This window comes from Malaya genurostris, chromosome 2 (genome assembly GCF_030247185.1).
Source record: "Malaya genurostris strain Urasoe2022 chromosome 2, Malgen_1.1, whole genome shotgun sequence".
Taxonomy (NCBI): Eukaryota; Metazoa; Arthropoda; class Insecta; order Diptera; family Culicidae; genus Malaya; species Malaya genurostris.
The window spans coordinates 344,372,008-344,393,819 of record NC_080571.1 but is presented as its reverse complement, the minus strand read 5'-3'; the positions used below and the strand labels follow the sequence as shown (position 1 = coordinate 344,393,819).

General features: G+C 37.0%; 2 protein-coding genes across 12 annotated transcripts in view; both read right to left on the bottom strand.

The window, feature by feature from the left end:
- The window catches only part of LOC131431929 (uncharacterized), an 86,719-nt gene extending 71,313 nt beyond the window's left edge, over positions 1–15,406 (bottom strand). For 6 of the 11 annotated variants that reach the window (XM_058597891.1, XM_058597898.1, XM_058597901.1 and 3 more), the window contains exon 1: positions 4,339–5,470. The gene's annotated coding sequence lies outside the window, so the exon portion shown is untranslated. Of the gene's footprint in view, positions 1–4,338; positions 5,471–14,667; positions 14,931–15,153 lie in introns of those variants that run through there. The other 5 variants (XM_058597894.1, XM_058597892.1, XM_058597895.1 and 2 more) reach the window with 5 other exon arrangements.
- Positions 15,407–18,245: 2,839 nt separating this feature from the next.
- On the bottom strand, positions 18,246–19,555 carry LOC131428039 (ribonuclease P protein subunit p30). The gene is made up of 4 exons (XM_058591678.1): positions 19,296–19,555; positions 19,104–19,210; positions 18,619–19,037; positions 18,246–18,561 (listed from the first exon to the last, which is right to left on the bottom strand). Exons 1-4 carry the CDS (start codon positions 19,384–19,386, stop codon positions 18,255–18,257), a joined length of 924 nt encoding a protein of 307 aa, XP_058447661.1. The 5' UTR covers positions 19,387–19,555; the 3' UTR covers positions 18,246–18,254.
- Between the last annotated feature and the right edge of the window lie 2,257 nt (positions 19,556–21,812).

Genomic DNA, 21,812 nt, shown 5'->3' with positions numbered 1-21,812 from the left:
ACTCGGATCAACCGTTATATAACATTAAAAGGAAGTCACATCATATTACTTTCACTAGGAGCAGTGGTGCTAGATATATTAATGAATGAGCCATTGTTCGGACCTTGTGCCGGTTTTCCTTTAATAACTTTTTCTACAAATGTCGGATTGTTTTGCGGTCTTCTAAAGTTTTCTTTCTCGTTAAATTTTCAACGAAAACATCACATGCACTGATTTTTAGAGTTCATAGGTTGATCTCCAGCCGATTTTTTTTGTTAAAAGTGAATTTCTCCATACTAGATCCCATACAAACTTTATACCTCGGGCGTGAAAATATAGTTTTTTCGTTTTAACTCAAATTTTGCATGGTGCTTATCGGAGTTTGGTGGAGCGAGAAAATAATCCTTTTCATCTTTTTCCCATACAACCTTGTCCCACCCTAGTGTACAGCATCCTTTTTCATGACATTTTGCCTCGGACCGATTTTAGCACGGTTCGTTTTTGGCAACATAATCGTTCGAATATGCCATATGTAAACCAAATGATGTCAGAATTTTCGAGTTGAAAGAAATTCCATAATTATATTGATTTAAACTACTTACAGCAATAAATGCTGGAAGAACATAACAGCCATATACCATTCGTTGAGATCAGCAAATGCATGTGTGACAAATAATTTCACTCAATTTTTTCGAAGATGACTCAACCGTTTTCTACAAACTCAGACTCATATGAAAAGTCGTCCTAAACAAGGTTCCTGAATTATGTTTGGATCCGATTTCTGGTTCCGGAACTACAGGATGAAATGTGAAACGAAATTAAAATTGTGTAACCCATTTTTCTCGTAGAACCAATCTAACTTTCAAGTGAAATCTAAGAATAATCTAAGATTCAAATGAAAAGATTTGGATAGTCGATAACCAAATAAACTTATTTCAGTTTTCGATTCGGAAGGTACCCAAAAATTAAATTCGCACTACGATTTCTCAAAGATGACCATACTGATTTCCAAACAGTTTCAATCAAATGAAAACTATACAGCTCCTGAGGTGTATTTAACTGACTTCGGCTACACCGATTTTCGAATTCCGTTTCCTTATGGTACCATACAAAATTGGTGAGTTTTATTCGATTCCAGCTTCCGATTCTGGAATTACAGGGTGATGAGTTTTTAAAATTCAAACCGATATGGAAGATGACAATACCAAAAAGCGTCAAAGTTGAATTGAAATCTATTGCAATTTATTCGTCATATCAATTTATGGCTATACGAATCGTTTTCGGTTATGCTGGTTCCTGAATACCGGTTCTGGAAGTACCGTAAATAATGGCGAAAAACTCTAAAGCGGAACTAACTTCGACATATCATGAAATGTTCAATCCATTATTGCACTTTTAGATTCAAATTCGATTTGATTTGCAGTTTCGACATTACATGGTAATGAGTGAATATAACTTTAAATTGCCGCTTGAAACGACGGTCATTAAAACTAAAACACCGAAAAATATTCATGCAAAAAACACATGCGGATGATAAAAAAAGGTATCATCTCACTGCTAGGTAGATTAAGCACGTTTTTTTGTCCTAACTTTTCTTGAAGATGACTGGACCAATTTTCACAAACTTAGATTCAAATGAAAGGTTTTAAGATCCTATACAAAATTCCTAAATTTTGTTTGAATCTGTATTCCGGTTCCGGAGTTAATGAATAAAATGTGCAAAAAAATTTAAATATATGTGCTAATTGCAAACTTAGATTCAAATGATTTATCTTATGGTCTTTTACAAAACTTCTGAATTTGACTTGAAACCGACTTCCGTTTCCGGAACTATAGAAAAAATTACATTATCACTTAAAGGATTGAATCAAAAATATTTGAAAAAAATCTAAACTGACCTCAAAACTACTCCGTAATTATCAGTAGACCAAACAAACCAACTCCAGTTATCTTGGTGCACGGCTTTCGATTCCGGAAGCACCGGAAATAGTGGTCAAATTTTCCCAAATGGATCTCACTCACTTTTCTCAGTGATGGTTTGAGCGATTTTCACAAACTTGAATTCAAATGAGAGGTACTCTGTTGTCCCATACGGATTCCCTGAATTTTAAAAAATGTTATACCATCACGAAATAAAAAACGTAAAAAAATTCTAAATCGCCATCAAAACTACTCCAATCGTCAAACAAAGCGATTCCGGTTATTCTTTCAAGAATCAAATAAAATTATGTTCAAGAATACCACAGTATTATATATGATAGTATGATTGATATGAGAAAGGCATCATTATACGTAGGCCGCTACTTATATTTCGGGAGCTGGCCACACTAATGTCAATAGCTAAAATCTGGCAACACTAAAATTAAATTCATCCAGTTGACAGAAATGCTAGATGTTGGATATATAAACCTACTCCAAAAATGGAACTCACTTCGATCTCTCAGCAACGGTTAAACCGATTTTCACCAATCTTGATTCAAATTGAAGTTCTCATTGTCTAAAAAGATACTGTGCAATTTCATTTTCGCTTCCGAAATTATAGATCGACGATTGTCAAAACTTTCAAACCGTCATACAAAATGACGATGCAAAACCGGTACGCATCGGAACGAGCTGGTACGGAAGAAGAAAACACCACCGCCTTTGTGAACGGAGCACACAGCGTGCTTTGTTCAATTTCGTATAGCGTGTACGGGATGACGAAACGGGATGACGAAAAGAGAACGATTACAAATTTACAAATCCTATAAAATGAATCGAAAAATTTTTGATTTTGATGAAATTTTTTCCCTTTTTTGACATTACATTTTTAAATCCGATTTTTTTGTGTAGAAAAATCACTAGTACAACGCATTTTACAGTATTTGTCATTTTTCGACTATTACTGGAAAAATAGTAAAAGAAGGTCGTTTTTTTTTCAAATAAGTCTAGATTTAAAAAAAAATAATCAAATTATGCAGTGTTTTTGTTGTGACAAAATCTACATGTACAGAAAGTGTCATTAATATCCGACAGGTGCTGCCAACTCCGAATACGGCGCAAAACTCGTCAATGTTAACATTTTTGAGTATAAATGAATTCACTGCGACATTTTTGTTTTGTTGGCTTTATTCGATATCCGTTTCCTTAAGGAAGGATATCTGCTGGTCTAACAAGCCAGTTGTCAAATGTTAGAGCCCCGACCTGAAAGGATTCATAGTGTCAGTAGAATCGTACTACTAGCCATGCAATGATTCTGTACGCTAAGAATCGGTTGTGAAGTCTATTGAAACAGAAAGGCCAAATTTCACAAAAGGAATGTAATTGGATGATTCAGAACAAAATTGTTATTGTTACTATGTCAACAAAAAATCGCTGAAATGCATTTATTTTTACATTTTTTTGTGTGTGTAAGAAAAGAATAGAGCGAAGCATAGATTATCAAAACCTGGCTATCATATATGACATTCCAGCTAATTTCCATGTGATATCGTGAAACAATTCCAAATAGGGGAATGGAGATATTTTGGAAACTCATATTTTTGGTTGTAATCAAAATGAAGTATATATTCATACCTGATATGTTAAAGAATGAAATAATCTTTAAAACTCTAATACATATAGTACTTCATTTTGATTGCATCCAGAAACATGTATGCCGGACCAAAATATATCAAAGTGGCCAAAATACCTTCGTTACCCTAAAGAGATTTTCATACAAGTACATTATTCCTCCGTAGATACGAAAAAATAAACATAAAATAAATTTCAGACGCACGACTCAAGAGGTACACTCTGGTTTACTCTCCCCAAAATGAATTTACAATTTCAGAATTGGCAAGACTCTACCACATGTTGACTGGCGGATAAAATATGAAACGCTTTTCTAGCAAGACATCACATTCAACGATACTATCGAGAAACATTGTCTTTTCGTTGTATTGAAAACTCTGCATAACAGTTGTTGGATAATTCGCGATACCTGCAAGATCTCTACTTGAATACATTAGCTCCAAAGCAAGTAACTCGTATTCGTACAAACACAGTCTCAAAACAACTTCCTAATTTCAAATATATTAGAAACCGCACAGCAAATAATTTCTTGCACAATTATAGCAGAACAATTAACAGTGATGAATATGTGAATTGGACCGTAACTCATTATTGCTAAACCATCTTAACCGGGGTGTATATTCGTTCTTCAGAAAACTAATTCTAAGCAGGAAAATATCGATCGAGGACAAGCAATTTGATAAAGTACCAATGAGAGATAATTTGAGAGGTATGTTATTAATAATTCATGTTTGTGCAAAAATGCTAGGAACAACTGAAACGTGCATATTTTGAAACATCATCTATAAAACATTTCCAAATAGGTACCGTTTTCCGCGACTTCATCATTTTATTGGTGTTGCTTTTTTTTTCAAACTAATCTTGTTTTGCATTTCTTATACGACCAAAGCGAAAACTCGACCTCGTCATTACACACAATCACTGACAAAGAATACTCCGGTTCATAACCGCGCGTCGTCTCCAGAGTTCACTCATTTATACGATATATATTTTTCTGCCTTCTAAAGGCTTCTTCATCTTGTTCCACCTTTCCCATACCGCTTTTGGGATGGACTACTGCTAGGTTTCCCTGGATGCTTCTTGTTGGTGTTATTACTGCCCTTCTGCCTGTAGTTTCTACCAACGGCGGACAGAGACGACGTATAAAAGTTTATGATGATTTTCGAAAGCACACTTTTCTCTCTTGCGCTTTGCGTCGCAACTTCTGCTGTTGCCAACACTCTTAAAACACTTCTGGATGATTCTAACCTCAAAACTCACTTTTCCAATTAAAAATGTCACCCGCATGCAATCGATTTTCTTAGGTGATAATGATAATTTTCTTCACTGTTTTCAACTATCCCATATATGCTGTTTTTTTTAACTGAATAATCACCAACAACTGCTTTTACTAGTCATTGCCAATAAATTTCCACATACAATTTTGATTATATCACAAATGTGGCATATTTGAATAATTGAACTTCAATAATAGTATTGGACAATTATTCAAAACGGAAAAGGAACTCCAATTCAATCAAATTTTACAGCGCACATTATTACCGAACCCCAGCCGTGAAAAATCAATGACGATTCCGGACAGGGCGACACCACACAGCACAAAATTCGATTTCACATTCGAAACAAATGAACAGATTTTTTCTTCCATTGCCTTTGCTTCACCATTAACATACCCGAATCATGGCGAACGAGAAGAGCACTCGACTTGTCTCATTGATTAATTTTCATCATCACTTTTCCGATCCAATTCCGTCCTCAAACGGGCAAATTTCATCGTTTGATAATTCAGGATCGAATCAGCTATCGTTTCACAATAAATTTTATCGTGTTCGAACTACTTTAGTTCGCAAAAGATGGATTCAAGTTTTAACTCACAATTAAAATTAAAACATACGCCGACATCATTGTTTCTCTGTACCTCTTTGAGAGACGAGTGTGGCGAAAAAAAAACTTTCAATTCAATAATTATTATTCGACCAAAGCGCTGCCAACACACGGGCACTACTCTGCTGCAACAGTATTAGTGTGTCCACGATTGAACTACTGGTTCTTGTGGGTAGCCCAATTCAGAATAAGCGGAAAGTGTATCAGTGTTTGTACAACATTTGCATCGGATATCAGCAAATCGACGACCATCAGACAGATCCTCTCACGCACACATCAGTAGGTACAGGCGTTGTATTGGTATGACGTTATGTCAAACTAGGAGGTTCACCACAGTCGCCATTGAATGGGTTCACTGTTCATCCGACAAGTCGCATTCGTGCCGTCATCGGATTATGATAGGCGAGATATCGAGCCGCACTTTACCTGATACCGATATAAAATTCAAGACTTTTTCTATTAGGAAATGTGCTGATGTAGGAAAAACTGAATACAAATTTTTCACCAATTATTTCGACATGTTTAATATTTTTATATTCGTTTCCCACCTGATAGAATGTAAAGAATAGGGTGTCTCAAAACTTGGCATATGAAACATAGCATCTATTTCGTTTTTGGAATTTCTGGTTTTTTAGGGAATTTGGTACTGGTTTGTACTAAATGCCCATTACTATTTTCTAATTTTAGGTTTCGTTTTCGACTCATTTGTACGTTGACAGTTTCTGTTGAACAGTCGCTAAGTTAATGTTTATGTGGCGTTAGCAGTTCAACATAAACTGCTAACGCACTGATGAGTCGAAGACGAAACGCAAAAATAATAATAGTTACGGGTACTACTTTGGCCTTCAACTAAATATACTTGCGAATTGGAATTTGAACCTAAGCTTGTTGAAATCGTATCAGATTTCTCTGAGAAATCGTTACGAGTCACATTACGGAATATTTTGACCACTACTACCGGGCCTTCCGGAATCGAAGACACGGTTTTAAACAACAGTTCAACCGCTTTTAAAAAAATGTGGGGAGGAAAACATTTTTTTACACTTACTAGTTTGTGATTCTGAAATCGAAAGTCGGGTCCGGGAAAAATCTATGTTTAGGTCTAGGAAAGCGAGAAAAAAAGCGAAAGCAGTTGACGCTACAGGTAATTTTTAAAGCAGGCAGCTCTAAACAGCACTCAAAGTTTTAATTGAAAGCTCTACGAGTTTCAGGATGAATTACAAATATTATGCCCAAAAATAAAAAACACATGCCGCAAAACCGTACAAGAAAAAGTCATGTTCAAACATTTCAGTGGCGTCTCGTCCTCATGTGCATCTCGTGCACTGCACAACCGGTAAAATTCAGTGAAATTGCTTTTTAGATTCTCAATTTATTCGATGAAAGTAGGTTGGATGATACCGAATATAAAATCATGAGCGATTTTATCCACAGCAATTCCACAAAATTTCAAGTATCACTTGTCACTGTTTTAGTGTATTTTTTCCATGCACATGAGTTACTGCACAGATTCAAGAAAAGAACGAATTACTCAACTTAGCTTTAAGATTTGCTGTTCTCTCTGTCACGTTTAGCTCTGTGAGAACTTGTATACATACCTTCAGGAGGGGCTTCAGTGGCTTATGCTTATGGCAATTGAAAACAGATTGCTGTGTCAGTTGCAACGTCGAAACGCCGCCAAACTTTTGTCGTATCATCGACACAATAGAAATTCTATTCTATTCTTCTATTGTGTCGATGATAGGACATAAGTTTTATTTAAAAATCCCATCCAAAAGTATATCAATATTTCATTGTATTGAAAAATACAAACGAATATTATTTCTCAATCGTTCCAACTGATTTCATACCACATAAGCAGTGCACAACCCGTAAATGTCGTCACGAGACGCCACTGAAACATTTTATAACTTGTTCCCTGAAAAATCTTGATGGGCTAGCAAACTGTAGTAGTTTTTGGCCCATGAGCCAATACATTACATTAAGTAACTTCATAAGCAGTTCTTATCTTGTTCCAATTAGTTCTGCTTCCTGAGAGGTTTCAAACGAGTCTAAGTCTTTCGAAATTGATTCTTTCATCTACGAGAAATTTTGTTGCATCAGAAAACACTGGGATTTGTCGTTTTCCGCACATGTAACATTACATCTTTCGAACCGGAAATATTCGCCATAACCCTTCCAAGTTTGATTGATAATGTTAGCTTTCAAAAAAGTTCATCGAAATTCGTTGTGTCATCTGATAGGAAATTCAGCCGATGAACAATGTACGGTTAGTCGGTTACATCACTTATACTATTATATCTTTCGAACCAGAAGAGATAACCATTTGGTTTTCGAACTTCATCCACTGTTGAATAGAAGCTTTCAAATTAGTCTAGGCTTGTTAAAATCAGTTCTGTTATCTCTGAAAAAAACTGAAGAGTAAAAAAACAACTCGTTTTGTCGCTTATGTCACTTATACCATTATATCTCCGAAGCCGGAAGTGCCAGCCGTTTGATCTACGAACTTGATTCACAATTCAATGATAGCTTTCAAACGAAAGAAAAAACATCGCGAAAACATCGCGTTTTGTCGGCTACGTCACTTATACCATCATATCTCCGGAACTAGAAGTCACGGCGATTTGATCTTCGAACTTGATCAATGGCCCTACAGTAGCTTTTAAACGAGCCTAAGCTTGTTAAAATCGATTGAGTCATATCTGAGAAAATTAGGCGATAAAAATAGCTTCGAAAAGTGCACACACATACATACACACGGACATTTTCCGATTTCGTCGAACTGAGTCGAATGGTATATAACACTATGGGTCTCCGAGGCCCCGTTTGAAAGTCGGATTTTCCAGCAATTCTAATACCTTTCTATAGAGAAAGGCAAAACTGTTTTAATTCACCTAGTGGTGTAATGAAGTCTTTCTCTTATCAATCATACTCTCATATATAATACTGCGGTACTCTTCAAAATGATTTTCTTCGATTCTTGAAAGATTAGCCGAAATCGGTTTGTTTGGACGTCTACTGGTAATGACTACCAATTGGAGTAGTTTTGAGGCTCGTTTGGAAGCTACTGTAGGGCCATTGATCAAGTTCGAAGATCAACTCCCTGTGACTTCTGGTACGGAGATCTAATGGAATAACTGACGTAACAGACAAAATGTGTTGTTGTTTCACCGTGCATGTTTCTCGGAGATGGCTTAACCAATTTTAACAAGTTTAGGCTCGTTTGAAAGCTATTGTTAGGCCATTGATCAAGTTCGAAGATCAAATGGCTGTGACTTTTGGTTCCGGAGATATGATGGTATAAGTGATGTAACTGGCAAAACGCGTTATTTTTTTGCCGCGCAAGTTTCTCGGATAAGGTTGAATCGATTTTAACAAACTTAGGCTCGTTTGAAAGCTACTATTGAGCCATTGATCAAGTTCGAAGATCAAATGACTGCGATTTCTGTTTCCGGAGATATAATGGTATAAATGACGTAACCGACAAAAAGCGTTGTATTTTTACCGCGCAAGTTTCTCGGAGATGACCGAACAGATTTTAACAAGCTTAGGCCCGTTTGAAAGCTATTGTTTGGCCATTCAAGTTCGAAGACCAAATGGCTGTGACTTTTGATTCCGGAGATATAATGGTATAAGTGACGTAACCGACAAAACGCGTTGTATTTTTACCGCTCTAATATATATAAGGGTGCCAATATTTTGGGATCACCTCTATTTTCGTGAAGCTCTAGTGCTCAAAAGTTTAAGCACCTCGAAAAAAGTCCTCAAGCAAAATTTGAGCTAAATCGGACATTATAAAGGGGTGCTGCCCAGCGGTTAAAGTTTGAAAATGTTCGATCTTGAAAACGCACCATGAAATTTCCGAGATCGAAAATTTTTTTCGATGTCAAAAATCTTAAAATTGCATGAAACGTCAAGGTTTAGTGTTATCTAAAAAAAATTGAAAAAATCGACTTTCTGGGAAACTTCCCAGAAAGTCGATTTAAAAACAAAATCGAGATTACACTCAGTCTCGACGTTTCATGCAATTCTAAGACTTGGTGATTTTTCAAGATCTATGAAAATTCCACTAAGTGGACTAAGACGGGTTTTTTTTTATGAGCATCACTCTTCTCATACAAATAGGCAACGCAAATGTCAAGCGCTTGGTTGGAAAAATGATGCCTACTATGTGATATAAACAGTGAAGAATGCTTTTGTGAACTACTCGATTCAATCTGAAATTGTCACAAATTATTTAATAAAAAGATAAAAAATGTTTTCACGAATCTGTTCTAAAGAAAGAGAAAAGCATTATCACACCACTAGGTGGATTAAAAAGGGGTTTTTGTTATTATTATCATATGGTTCATTTACCTCGGCTTTAACCTAATTGTGGTCGTTCACCGGCGTGAAGGTAACCAGGTCCAAAACATATTGCGGTCAATTTAATCCCAAGGAAAATGATCCTTCAAAGCGTTCTCAAGCAAAACCAATTGAATCAGACAAAGACATTTTTGCGTCATGTCATTCTAGTCCTTTCACCGAACACCGTGTCTTCATCAGCCATTTCGTCGAAGAATTGTTTCACAAGAACAATCATTGATTCGGTTAAATTTGAATCGAATCATATAATTGTCCAAAAAATTGACCCAAACTCGATAATTATAAACTATCAATTTTAATGTGGAACACATTTTTGTTTTCTATATAGGGGTGCAAATTAGAAACTCAAAAAAAATACACGTAGAAATGTAGTCAGATTTTGAACAATTACAGCTCAGTCAATTTTGTATCAATTATTAATATCATGTCCCCATTTGATTAGAAATATTTCTACGTATTAATTTGAATGTGCATAGCCATATACCATTGAAAAGTTGAACAATAGCTAGCCGTGTCCTATTTTGCCTGCAAAAAATCTCCGGCATACCGGATTTCTCTACCATAGACGACGGTTTTGAAAGAGTAGGCGATATATCAAAGGAAAAGCATCACTCTGATTGGTCAATCGATGCAAAAGCGAAGCTGTTGGAAGCACGCGAAGCTATAAATATAAGCAAAATTATAGCTAACGTTTCAGTCCTACGTGTAGCATGTTAGAAGTAGGTTGTTGCTTGACAGCAAGACAAAAAGTGCCATAAAACGATTTGAAGGTTTAATTGGTATGCTCTGATCTCGTGTCATGCAAGATTGGATGAAATCCCATGTTGTGTCGTTTCGCCTGAAAAATTGAAAACTACCCCAGGGTAAATTTTGAGTGCATAAGATTAATTTTTAATTTATATAAGACGAACTCGATTTATAATGAGAAAAAGTTTATCGCTTCAACCTAAATCGCAGAATGGTAGTAATGGTAGAGTAATGGTGGCTCGAACAACCCCATGGGGCTGATCCTTGTAGTTTTTACGGTAATTTTCCGTTAACATAGAACAAACGCATAATTTACTAACGCAGTTTCGACGCATCGCTTATTTTCATGTGCAGTCCGACCTCGCTGCTGCTCGTTGGAACCTAACTAAGGCAAAGAGACCTAGCTTTGAGTATACTGAAATTTGGGATAGAAGGTATGCATTTTATGTATATGCATTCCATTCATGAATGTATGTTTGAACGCTCTGACATAACCGGTATTTCTTCAACTTTATTTAAATCAAAGTATCTAAAATAACTTAAAGAGATCTAATTCCATTTTGTCGGAATATTTAGCTTTATCATCAAACGAACGTGAGTGTATATTTGATGTAAGGTCAAATTGATTATGATTCTTCTTGTCTAGTAGAACATATTTCTAACAACTAAGTGTTTAATAATATTTACATGGAAGAGAAGGAATATGTGTTTGCAACAAAAAGAGGTAACAATGATCTGAATTGGCGAAAAATCATACAATCAATGTGCGTTTTATCTTTGTAAATCAAGATGACTGTCGGCCCAATATGAATCAATTACGGCCCAATATGAATAATGCCGTCATAATAATATTTATAGTGAAGATGGATTAGCAAGTGTTTACAACCACGGGAGTCTGAGGCAATATTGATCGGATGTGAGGAGATACTTTTTGGAAGGTAGGTGATTCAAATGTTCGTAATAAAAGGAATCAAAGATTAAACTCAGCCGATTTGACAAGGATTCAGACCACATTCAGACTATTTCAAATTGCAATACTACTTCCAGTATCTTTTTTGAAGTCATGCCTTAACGAAACATTTCCGAGCAATGCCGGGTAATGAGCATGAACTTAGCGAGGCACCCCTCACCGATGATAACGCAAATAGGTGAATAATTTTGTTTTGAAGCATATTTGGAAGGGGGGCTTCGCTAACTTCATATGAACTTAGCGAAGTACTAAAAAAAATTAGAAAAAAATTGAGCAACAAATTCAAAATTACCGTAACTAGTTAGCAACAAATTAGGAACGAATTATTCACTGGGTTTCAATTCGTTTTGAAGCATATTTGGGAGGGGGCATCGCTAACTTCATATGAACTTAGCGAAGTACTCAAAAATATTTTAAAAAAATTGAGCAACAAATTTAAAATTACCGTAACTAATTAGCAACAAATTATTCACTGGGCTTCGATTTGTTTTGAAGCATATATGGGAGGGGGGCTTCGCTAACTTCATATGAACTTAGCGAAGTACTCAAAAATATTTTTAAAAAATTGAGCAACAAATTCAAAATTACCGTAACTAATTAGCAACAAATTATTCACCTATTTGCGTTATCATCGGTGAGGGGTGCCTCGCTAAGTTCATGCTCATTGCCGGGTAGTTTTGCAAAGAAATCGTGAATACGACTTACTACACTTCACTACACTTTACTTCACTTCGTGCTTTTTCAAAATTTCTTCTGTACAAGAATGGGTAGAACTTAATCTCTAGTTATATTTAATGCAGCAACAAAATTTTTTCTCAGTATCATCGGAAACATGAACAATCTATAATGAAATTTTCAGTAATATGAGATAACTACAAATTGTAGTTTTCTAAACTGTTTGGAATTTGGAAAAAGATCTAAGTTGCAAAGTGCATATCATATAAGTATATAGGTAATATTACTTTTTAGTAATGACACTTTTAATGATCGTGTAAGGGCCGCTAATGTCATATTAGTTTCAAACTTAGATTTAGTAATCTACGATGACAAAAAAGTAATAATCACGCCAGTGACGCATTGAAAGTTTGCAAAATTCACACAATCAATCAACTAGTACGTGTGATTATCGATAAATGGATGTGTAGAAAAATAATGTTAACTTTTTTCGTATTCACGTCATCCAATTATGTTCCAGACACTATCCATCCGCGTTTTCGATTTTTTCAAAATATACCACTGCATCTCGAAGCAGCGTTGCTAGCGGAGGAGGAGCTCAATGATGCTCCCCTGGAGGACTGCTGGACCAGAACTAAAACAGCCATCAGCAATGCTGCGGAGAGCGTCCTGGGATACGTGCCAAGGAGTCGACGGAACGAATGGTTCGACGGCGAATGCCAGGAGATATTGGACGAGAAGAATGCAGCACGCGCAGCGATGTTGCGTCAAGAACGTGGAATCGTATCGACAGAGACGAAAGCAGCAAACTCGCCTTTTCCGGGACAAAAAGCGCCACCTGGAAGAGTCGGAGAGAGAGGAGATGGACATGCTGTATCGTTCTCAGGATACACGGGCGTTCTACAGGAAGCTGAATGACTCTCGCAACGGCTTCATGCCGCGAGCCGAAATGTGTAGAGACAAGGAAGGTGGCATCCTGACGGACGAACGTGAGGTGATCGAAAGGTGGAGGCAGCACTACGATGAACATCTGAATAGTGCACAGGCGGACAATCAGGCGTTGGAGGAGGAAGATTATGTCAGTGTCGCAGCCGACGGAGATGTACCAGTGCCCACTATGAACGAGGTCAAGGAGGCTATCCAACAGCTCAAGAACAACAAAGCAGCTGGTAAGGATGGTCTAGGAGCAGAACTCTTCAAAAGGGGACCGGAGAAACTGACGGAATGCATGCACCGAATAATCGAAGAGATCTGGGACAGAGAACAGCTACCGGAGGAGTGGAAGGAAGGGGTCATCACCCCGACATACAAGAAAGGTGACAAATTGGACTGTGCAAACTACAGGGCAATCACAGTGTCAAATGCCGCCTACAAAGTGCTATCCCAGATCCTGTTCCGGTGCCTATCACCACTGGTAAATGGATTTGTCGGGAGTTATCAGGCCGGGTTCATCAACGGCAGATCAACAAACGACCAAATCTTCACTATACGGCAAATCCTCCAAAAATGCCGTGAATACCGGGTCCCGACGCATCATCTGTTCATCGACTTCAAAGCCGCATACGACACGGTAGACCGTGTAGAGCTATGGAAAATTATGGACGAGAACGGCTTCCCTGGGAAGCTGACAAGACTGACTAAGGCTACGATGGATGGTGTGCAGTGTTGTGTCAAGATTGCGGGCGGTTTCTCGGAACCGTTCGAATCACGTAGGGGATTAAGACAAGGTGTTGGGCTGTCCTGCCTGCTGTTCAACATCGCAACATGCGGGGCACGATTTTCACGAAGTCCGGACAATTCGTTTGCTTCGCTGATGACGTGGATATAATCGGTAGAAACAAGGAGACGGTAGCAGATCTGTATACCCGACTAAAGCGCGAAGCGGCACGAGTAGGACTGAGGATAAATGTGTCTAAGACAAAGTACATGCTGGCTGGCGGAACTGAAAGCGATAGGCAACGTCTGGGCAGCAGTATTACGATCGACGGCGACGAGTTCGAGGTGGTTGACGAGTTCATCTATCTTGGCTCACTGGTGACTGCGGACAACGACACCAGCCGGGAGATCAGGAGGCGCATTATATCCGGAAGTCGTGCCTACTATGGACTCCACAAAACATTGAGATCCAGGAAACTTCACCCCCGCACGAAGTGCACCATGTACACATCACTGATAAGACCGGTGGTTCTCTACGGGCACGAAACGTGGACAATGCTCGAGGGGGACCTGCAAGCACTCGAAGTCTTCGAGTTAGTTAGTCTTCGTTTTAATAGAATTGAATTTGCAGTGTTCTATGTCTCATGTTTCTTTTGCGTCGAAATATTAATATAGTTGCTTTATTTCCATCTCTTTTAAAATTGTTCTCAGTTTCCCTTTGATTCGCGGTAGATGATCGTTTCATTTATTATTTTAATTAGCCATAATTGGTTTTATGAACAACTCAACGGTTACAATTTTACTTCGTGTGAATATCAAGAAAATTTCGTTTTACTTACCGGTACAACGGAAAATGCCGAAATCGACACACAAAAGAAGTCTTTGTAGAACGTTTTTTTATTGTGACAAAACAGAACTCAACGGCACTTCACAACTTCCTATTGATAGTGCGAGCCTAAAGTTTTAAGTACATGTCAGACAACCATCTTGACAAATCGTCCGTCACCAGCCAATTCTTCTACTAACAAGATTTTTCATTCATTGAGTTTCCAATCTTACACCTACACACGTTAACCAGCGGTCAAATATAGTAGAAATAAATCTATAAAACATCACAAAACATTCTCATAATAAAAAAAAAAAAAACGAACATAAAAGTATTTGCAAGAAAATATTTTGCTAATCAATTGCTGTTTCGTTGTCTTTCCACATTCTTCGCTCTCTTCTAATGTTCGCTCTCAGAGCAATGGCTATCTTCACTTTTTCATTTTCACTGAGCCCGAAGCCCCAAACGTAGCATTAAAAAAAAAGGTAAAACTTTTCACCCCATTTTTAAAAGCCGTTTAACACCCTTAATAACGTTTGATTCAATCAAAAAATATAATCAAACTGATCCACTTTAGTTACTTAACAGACTACAACTATTTTTGACCGGTTTTCGACAGTTTTTCCGGCACTGGGTTGCGATAAAAGGAGAAAAGCTACGCACCATTATAAAACACCTCCATTTTGTTTCACACACATTCTGGTTTTCTTTCTGTCTGATGTCGGCTGTCGGCTAGAGCCTGCATGCGAATGCGAAGCGGATAAAAACCCACAGCTTTTTACTCACACAAACACATTCACACAATGCTGAAAAAGTGACAACCTTTTTCAATGACGGATCACCCAAACAGGGGGTTTGTTTACTGTCAAGATATTTTCGAATTAGGGGTGTGCACATTTTGCAATTCGATAGATATGATTCGTACAAATGCTGTCAATTATGTTTAATGAAATTCTTCATTAATTGATTCATTGCAAAATGGCAATACTTTTAGTAATTTTGAAAAGTTTAAGGCTTTTTAAATGTTACGGATTCCTGATTTAGTGGAAAAAGTAAATGTAATTAATTGGCAGTGGATTCACCCATATACAGGGTCCGCCATTTAACTTTTTTTTTAACTAGCGGTTATTTCGACATTGGTAACCTTAATGTCACTTCTGATTTGACAGAAACTTAGTTTTATCCTTCCGCTGAACGAAAATAGTTATGTATACGCTTGAGGAACGCGTGAAAATAGTGCAGTTTTACTTTGAAAATCATGGTAATGTTGCGGAATGTGTGCCAAAAAATCATTTTCTCGGATGAGACACATTTTCATCTCGGCGGGTATGTTAATAAGCAAAATTGTCGCATATGGGGAACGGAAAACCCGCACGTTATCATGGAGAAGCCGATGCATCCTCAGAAAGTGCCGTTTTTGTGCGGATTTTTGCCTGGCAGCATCATTGGGCCATTTTTCTTCGAAAATGAGGCAGGAACCGCCGCCACGGTCAATGGCGAGCGCTACCGCGCCATGATTAGCGATTGGTTCTTCCCGTTACTTGAAGAGGAAGACTTGGACACTATTTGGTTCCCACAAGACGGCGCTCTGTGCCACACAGCCAACGCTACGATCGATCTTCTGCGCACAGTCTTCGAAGATCGAATTATCACTACTTTATGGAAAATACGCCATGGGTAAACATATACTTTATTTTATATTAAATCACCTGTTTTTCAAAGATGGGCGAATCTTACAAAAGTAAACAATTCAAGTTTCTCTCATCTACCAATAAAAGCTTCAAAATCCTACAATTTTGCCTAAAAATTCGGATTCTACAAAAATCTCAATCTTTGTAATACAGAAAACTATAAAGGCCGAAACTGTCATTCCATTTGTTTACGTAAGTTTCACCCTACGTGTTCCATGACAACAAACGGGGCGATACTTCAATTGCTAGTAAGGAATGGTGAAACTTTTTTTCTTCTTTATTTCAGATGGTTCCCGAGCCTTTTACCCAGAGATGCCAGGTCTGCAGATTTGTCTGTAAATCTGCAGATTTGGGGTATAGTGCTGCAGACATTTTTTGTTGTGCACACTTTTGCAGACTTTTGAAATTCTCGCAGACTTTCGTCTATATTTACAGAGTTTTGAAATTTCCGCGACCTTTTTTTTTTCTTTTGCTTACCAAGTCAGTTTTGCGTGTCATACTTTATAGAGAAATTGCTGCCAGCAAGACATACTTGCTGACTATAGATTTTTTTTCAGATTTACAGACCCTGTCTGCAGATATTTGAAATTTTTACCTGGCACCTGGCATTTTTACCTGGCATTACCTGGCACCACTGGAAATAGTCAATGAGACTATAAAATTACTCTCAGATTTGTCTTAGTCGCGAAAACCAACCAATTTCATGAAAAATGCGCAAGGGCGTATCTTTATAATTCACACAAGAAGCATAAAAGTAAACAAATCGAAAAAGGGCGAAACTCTTTTTATGTTGATTTATAGATGGATATAGATAGGAAGTGTTAAATTTGCATCTCTTTTGAAGATAAAATTACAATTCATCGAATATTAATTTATGGATCTAAGAATATACGATAATTTCTAAATACGATTTGAAACCAAAATCGAAACATTCATCGGTGTTTTTCTCCATTTTCTGTCAATGTTAGATTCGCCGTTCATTGAAAAACAGCTGAAATGCCTGATTTTACCAATGTAATAAATATGTAGACCTTCGAAAACATGAAAAATTTGCAAGAAAAATGCAACATATTGTTTGCAGATACTACTGATGGGACAGCTATTTTAAATGCTATTTTTTACTTTGCACGAAGTTTAATTTGAAAATTTCATTCACCGACTTTAATAAAATTGGTCCTGAGTACGATATTTATTTATTATGTAGCATTCGTCACTTCCTTGATGCTTGGAATCTTCCTAAAAAAACTACCTGTGCTGCCGATCCTTCCTTTGCACAGAAATCGCGTTCGTACACATTCGAGTGAAAATAAGAATGGCTTATTCGTATTCATTCGAAAGCATGTGTTCGTCGAATAGTTGATACGGACGCATGATGATACAAAATCAACGAAAAATAACAAATGATGTTGAATGGGCGTTGTTTTTTATGCATGTACGATGTTTAAAAGTGTGATCGATTCGAACGTAAACGGGAATACGAATTTGATATACTTTCGAACGTATCGCATACGGCCGTAAACAAGAATGAGGGTGATTAACTTTAACAGAAACTCTAGTCATAGCATTACTTCCAATACCCAATACCCAACGATTAGCGGTTTATATTAGACTATTACGGGGCGCAACAGTTCAATATGAACTCCTATGTGCTGATGAGCCTAAGACGAAAAATAAAGAAAAGATCAAAGAGCAAATTTTGTGTGTAGAGGTGCAGTACCTAAATGTTCGAATCGATATGCCGGTCTTGATGACGAGGAACAACATTCAGATTAGCCAAATTCTGGTGACGATGAGTGGCCAGATTCGCCGTAATCTAATTAAAATTTTAAAACCCAGATCCACTAACATCTTAGTGCAACAGAAACTTATTGGTTTCGAATATCTTTAAAAAGACACGCAATTATAAATTTCAAAGTATTTCATATTTCGCTACTTTCTTTGGTGGTTCGATATTGGTTTCATCCTGCATGGATTCATCTTCGCCACTCTTTTCTTCTTCATCTTCTCCCTCCTCCTCTTCCTCTTCATCGCTATCTTCTATTGGCTCATCTAGTTCCGAATCAGAGTAATCGTCACTATCTACCGCTTTCTGGCGATAGCTGATGGCTAAGCCCGCCTTGCCAAGTCTTCGTGCTTCAGCTGCAATCAGAATTTTTCGGGGTGCTCCTAAAATTGCGTTCTTTGATTGTTCCTCGCTAAGACCGAAAATGAGACCCCTGAAAGAATGCCATTAACTATCGAACAATCTAATTTAAGCATGTATAAATTCTTACAAATTGGCTATATCGTATGGTCCTCTTACATGGAACCGATTCCTTGCCTCGCTTGTGATTATCACATTTTTCGACTTTCCATAGGAGTGATATCGATGAGCTCGATTGATGATGTCTTTTCGGTGATTGGAATTGATAATTGCCGGACCATACTTAATTTCGAACATAATATTCCGACTCACGGCTAGAAAATAATACTTTCTACTCATTTTTCCCCGAACAGTGTCGTTGTTGTAGGAAATGATGTCGCAATTTACTGTTTGACAAGCATGCTGGAAAGCATCATCGGTGGTTGGTACGACAGACAGCAGGTGGTATCTCCGGAGGTTTGCAGAACGGTTCATGATCAGCGTTACACTATTGTCGGCATATATGATGGTAAGACGGTTCAGCAGTCGAAGGTGTCCTTTGAGTTCCTTCTAAAATTCGATACACAATTTAATGACGAATGAAATACATAGTACGTGTATTTGATTTCATCTTACGCTAAGTATGCTTAAATCTGCTGCGGCAGGTATAGGATCATTTTTCTTATCACCGGGATTGTTTATGTGATCGTAAACTTGTTCGATTGCTACATTTTTGTATCCCACTGAAATGGATATTGTTTTTGTCATTTTTTAAGATTGACGTGTAATACAAAGTAACTTTGAAGTTAAGAGGATTGTGGTACTTACAGTCCTGAAGCTCTTTCAGAATTTCTTTCAATTCTTTCACGGAACTATTGTAAGGCACACACAGGTCACAGAATCCAGTATATTTGTTCATGATGTACAACGCTCTATAGGACAGTTAACAATTTCTACAGGAAGTTCAATTGACTTCAATGTGAAATTTTATTGCATTTATTTAGATTTTATTTACTAAAAACGTAGACAACTCGGTACCGAACTAGTTGATAAAATTTGTAAACAGCAAGAAAAACGTGCACACAAAACTGTTGTTTTGGTTTTTGTATAATGAGCAGGGGTGCCAGATATTTAGAACAAAAATCAGTGCATTGTGAGAAAGAGATTACAAAATTACAGGGTTGTGCACAGGACACGGCGGATCATTATGGCATAAAAAAGTTAACCAAGTTAGAGATTCACACATGAATACTCCTGAATTCATAATAATGAGGAATAACTAAGTGGAAATCATATTCCAGCGTGTTTTCGATGAGTAAATAATTTTCGCGTTTTTTTTTTATAACGGCCAGTAAGCTACCTATCAACAATGAGTACCACAATCTTCATGCTCTTTAAACATAACTCATGGTTTAAGTTGCGATTACTCAAATTAATAAACTGGAACAATATGTAAAAATTTGAGTATGGATTTGAGTAAAGTAAACTCATTGTCATGAGTTCTCTCGCATTTATTCATACATTAGAGTAAGCGTTGAGTTTTTAAACATTTATGTTAAGTGAAAAAAATACTTCTTGCAGATCAGTGCGTTTTCATTCTCGGAATATTCTTATCGAAATAAAGAATGCAAGAATACGTCGTTTTCCATTGCCGTTTCTAGATCCGGTTTTGAAAACATGAATCAATGTCAATCATCGATGTTTTGTGGTTTCAATTATGCTTAGTGAAAAGCCTAAATAAGGATATCAAAATAATTCAATTTTGACTCCAAACCGTTCAAAAGGAAACGGGTTGAATCACTATTTTGCGCATTCAAAAGAAAGAAGAATAACTTTGTATATGAAAATAACGAATAATAGTTTCTTCATTTTGAGAGCAAGGAACCCAAATTTTGAGTTGAACTTACTAAAATTTTGAACAAAATATTTTTTTCCTAAAATTACTCAAGCTTTGACAATTTCGTCCCTTAACGCAAAAATGAGTAGATAGGTGGTAACTCAACTTTTTATGAATTTGAGTGATGTGTCACCCAATTTTGAGTTATGTTCAATGAGGGTGTTCTGGATTTCTCTTCAAATGTTTGGCTTATTGGCAGTTATTCAAAAACCTGATTTAATCCACCTAGTGGTGTAATATATAATACTGTGGTATTATATTCAAAATGTTTCTCTTCGATTTTGAAAGAAATCGAGGGATTGTTTGTGCATTAACTAGTACAATATACAACATGAAACAGTGCTTTGCTCGCTTAGGTCATCCTTAAGAAAACGAAGTGGGTTCATGTACTTTTAGCACCGGAACCCGAGAACCGGTATAATCGAAGTCGGTTCTTACGGCCACCAACTAACATTGCGTACAAACTCTATTAGTTTTTTATTAAATTTTGACAATTTTCTACGATTTTAAATCGTACTCTAAACGACGATTTAAATTTTTGTTGTATCCGAATATAGGCAGTAACTTTTGGAAGGACCATAAGACCATTCATTTGACTCTAAGACTGGGAATAACGGGTTTGAGTTCAGTAATCGCGAAGCAACATTTTCGATCCTACAAAAAGATAGCGTTAGCGATAAAACTCTTGATTGCTTAAAAAAGGAAGGGGGCGTTTTGACTAGTAGGGCCGTTTTATAATACTTTCCCCAATTTTGTAACACACACACAGTCTGACATTGTTCAGTTTTCAGTTTTCAAGTGATTGCATAACCTTTCTGTAATATAAAGGCAAAAAGCGGCAATGAAATCAAATCAAACAGATTTTATCTAGATGATAAAACATGAGCGAATAAAATAACTTTTGTTCATAATTTACTAATCAATCTCTAAATCCAATCATAAAAACTTAAAACTTCCCAGATTTCAAAACAGCACCCAACCTCGCTTCTTTAAATTTGATATTTCATTTTACGATTTCCCAATAAATATGAATCAAACATACCACGGAAAGCTATTGAATTATCAATGACTATTTTTTACATGTTTTCCTTGAAAAAAAATATTAAAAAATATTTTTTTTCAAATTTTCAAGAAAAAATTGAAAGTTATCATCATTGCTCATAGTTCTCCCCGAGTTGGCTGTTCAATGCATAGGACACTGGTCTCACAAGCCAGTTGTCGTGTGTTCGAGCTTCGACCTGGAAGGATTCTTAGTGTCAGTAGGATCGTGCACTACCCATGCAATGATTCTGCACGCTATGAATCGGCTGCGAAGTCTGTTGAAACAGAATGGCAAAATTCCACGAAAGGAATGTAATGTAAGGACTTTGTGTTGCTTAGTTCAAAGCAATGTTGCTTGAATATCAAAAATGCAACGAACGCCAATGATCATCGTTCGCTTTCCTTCG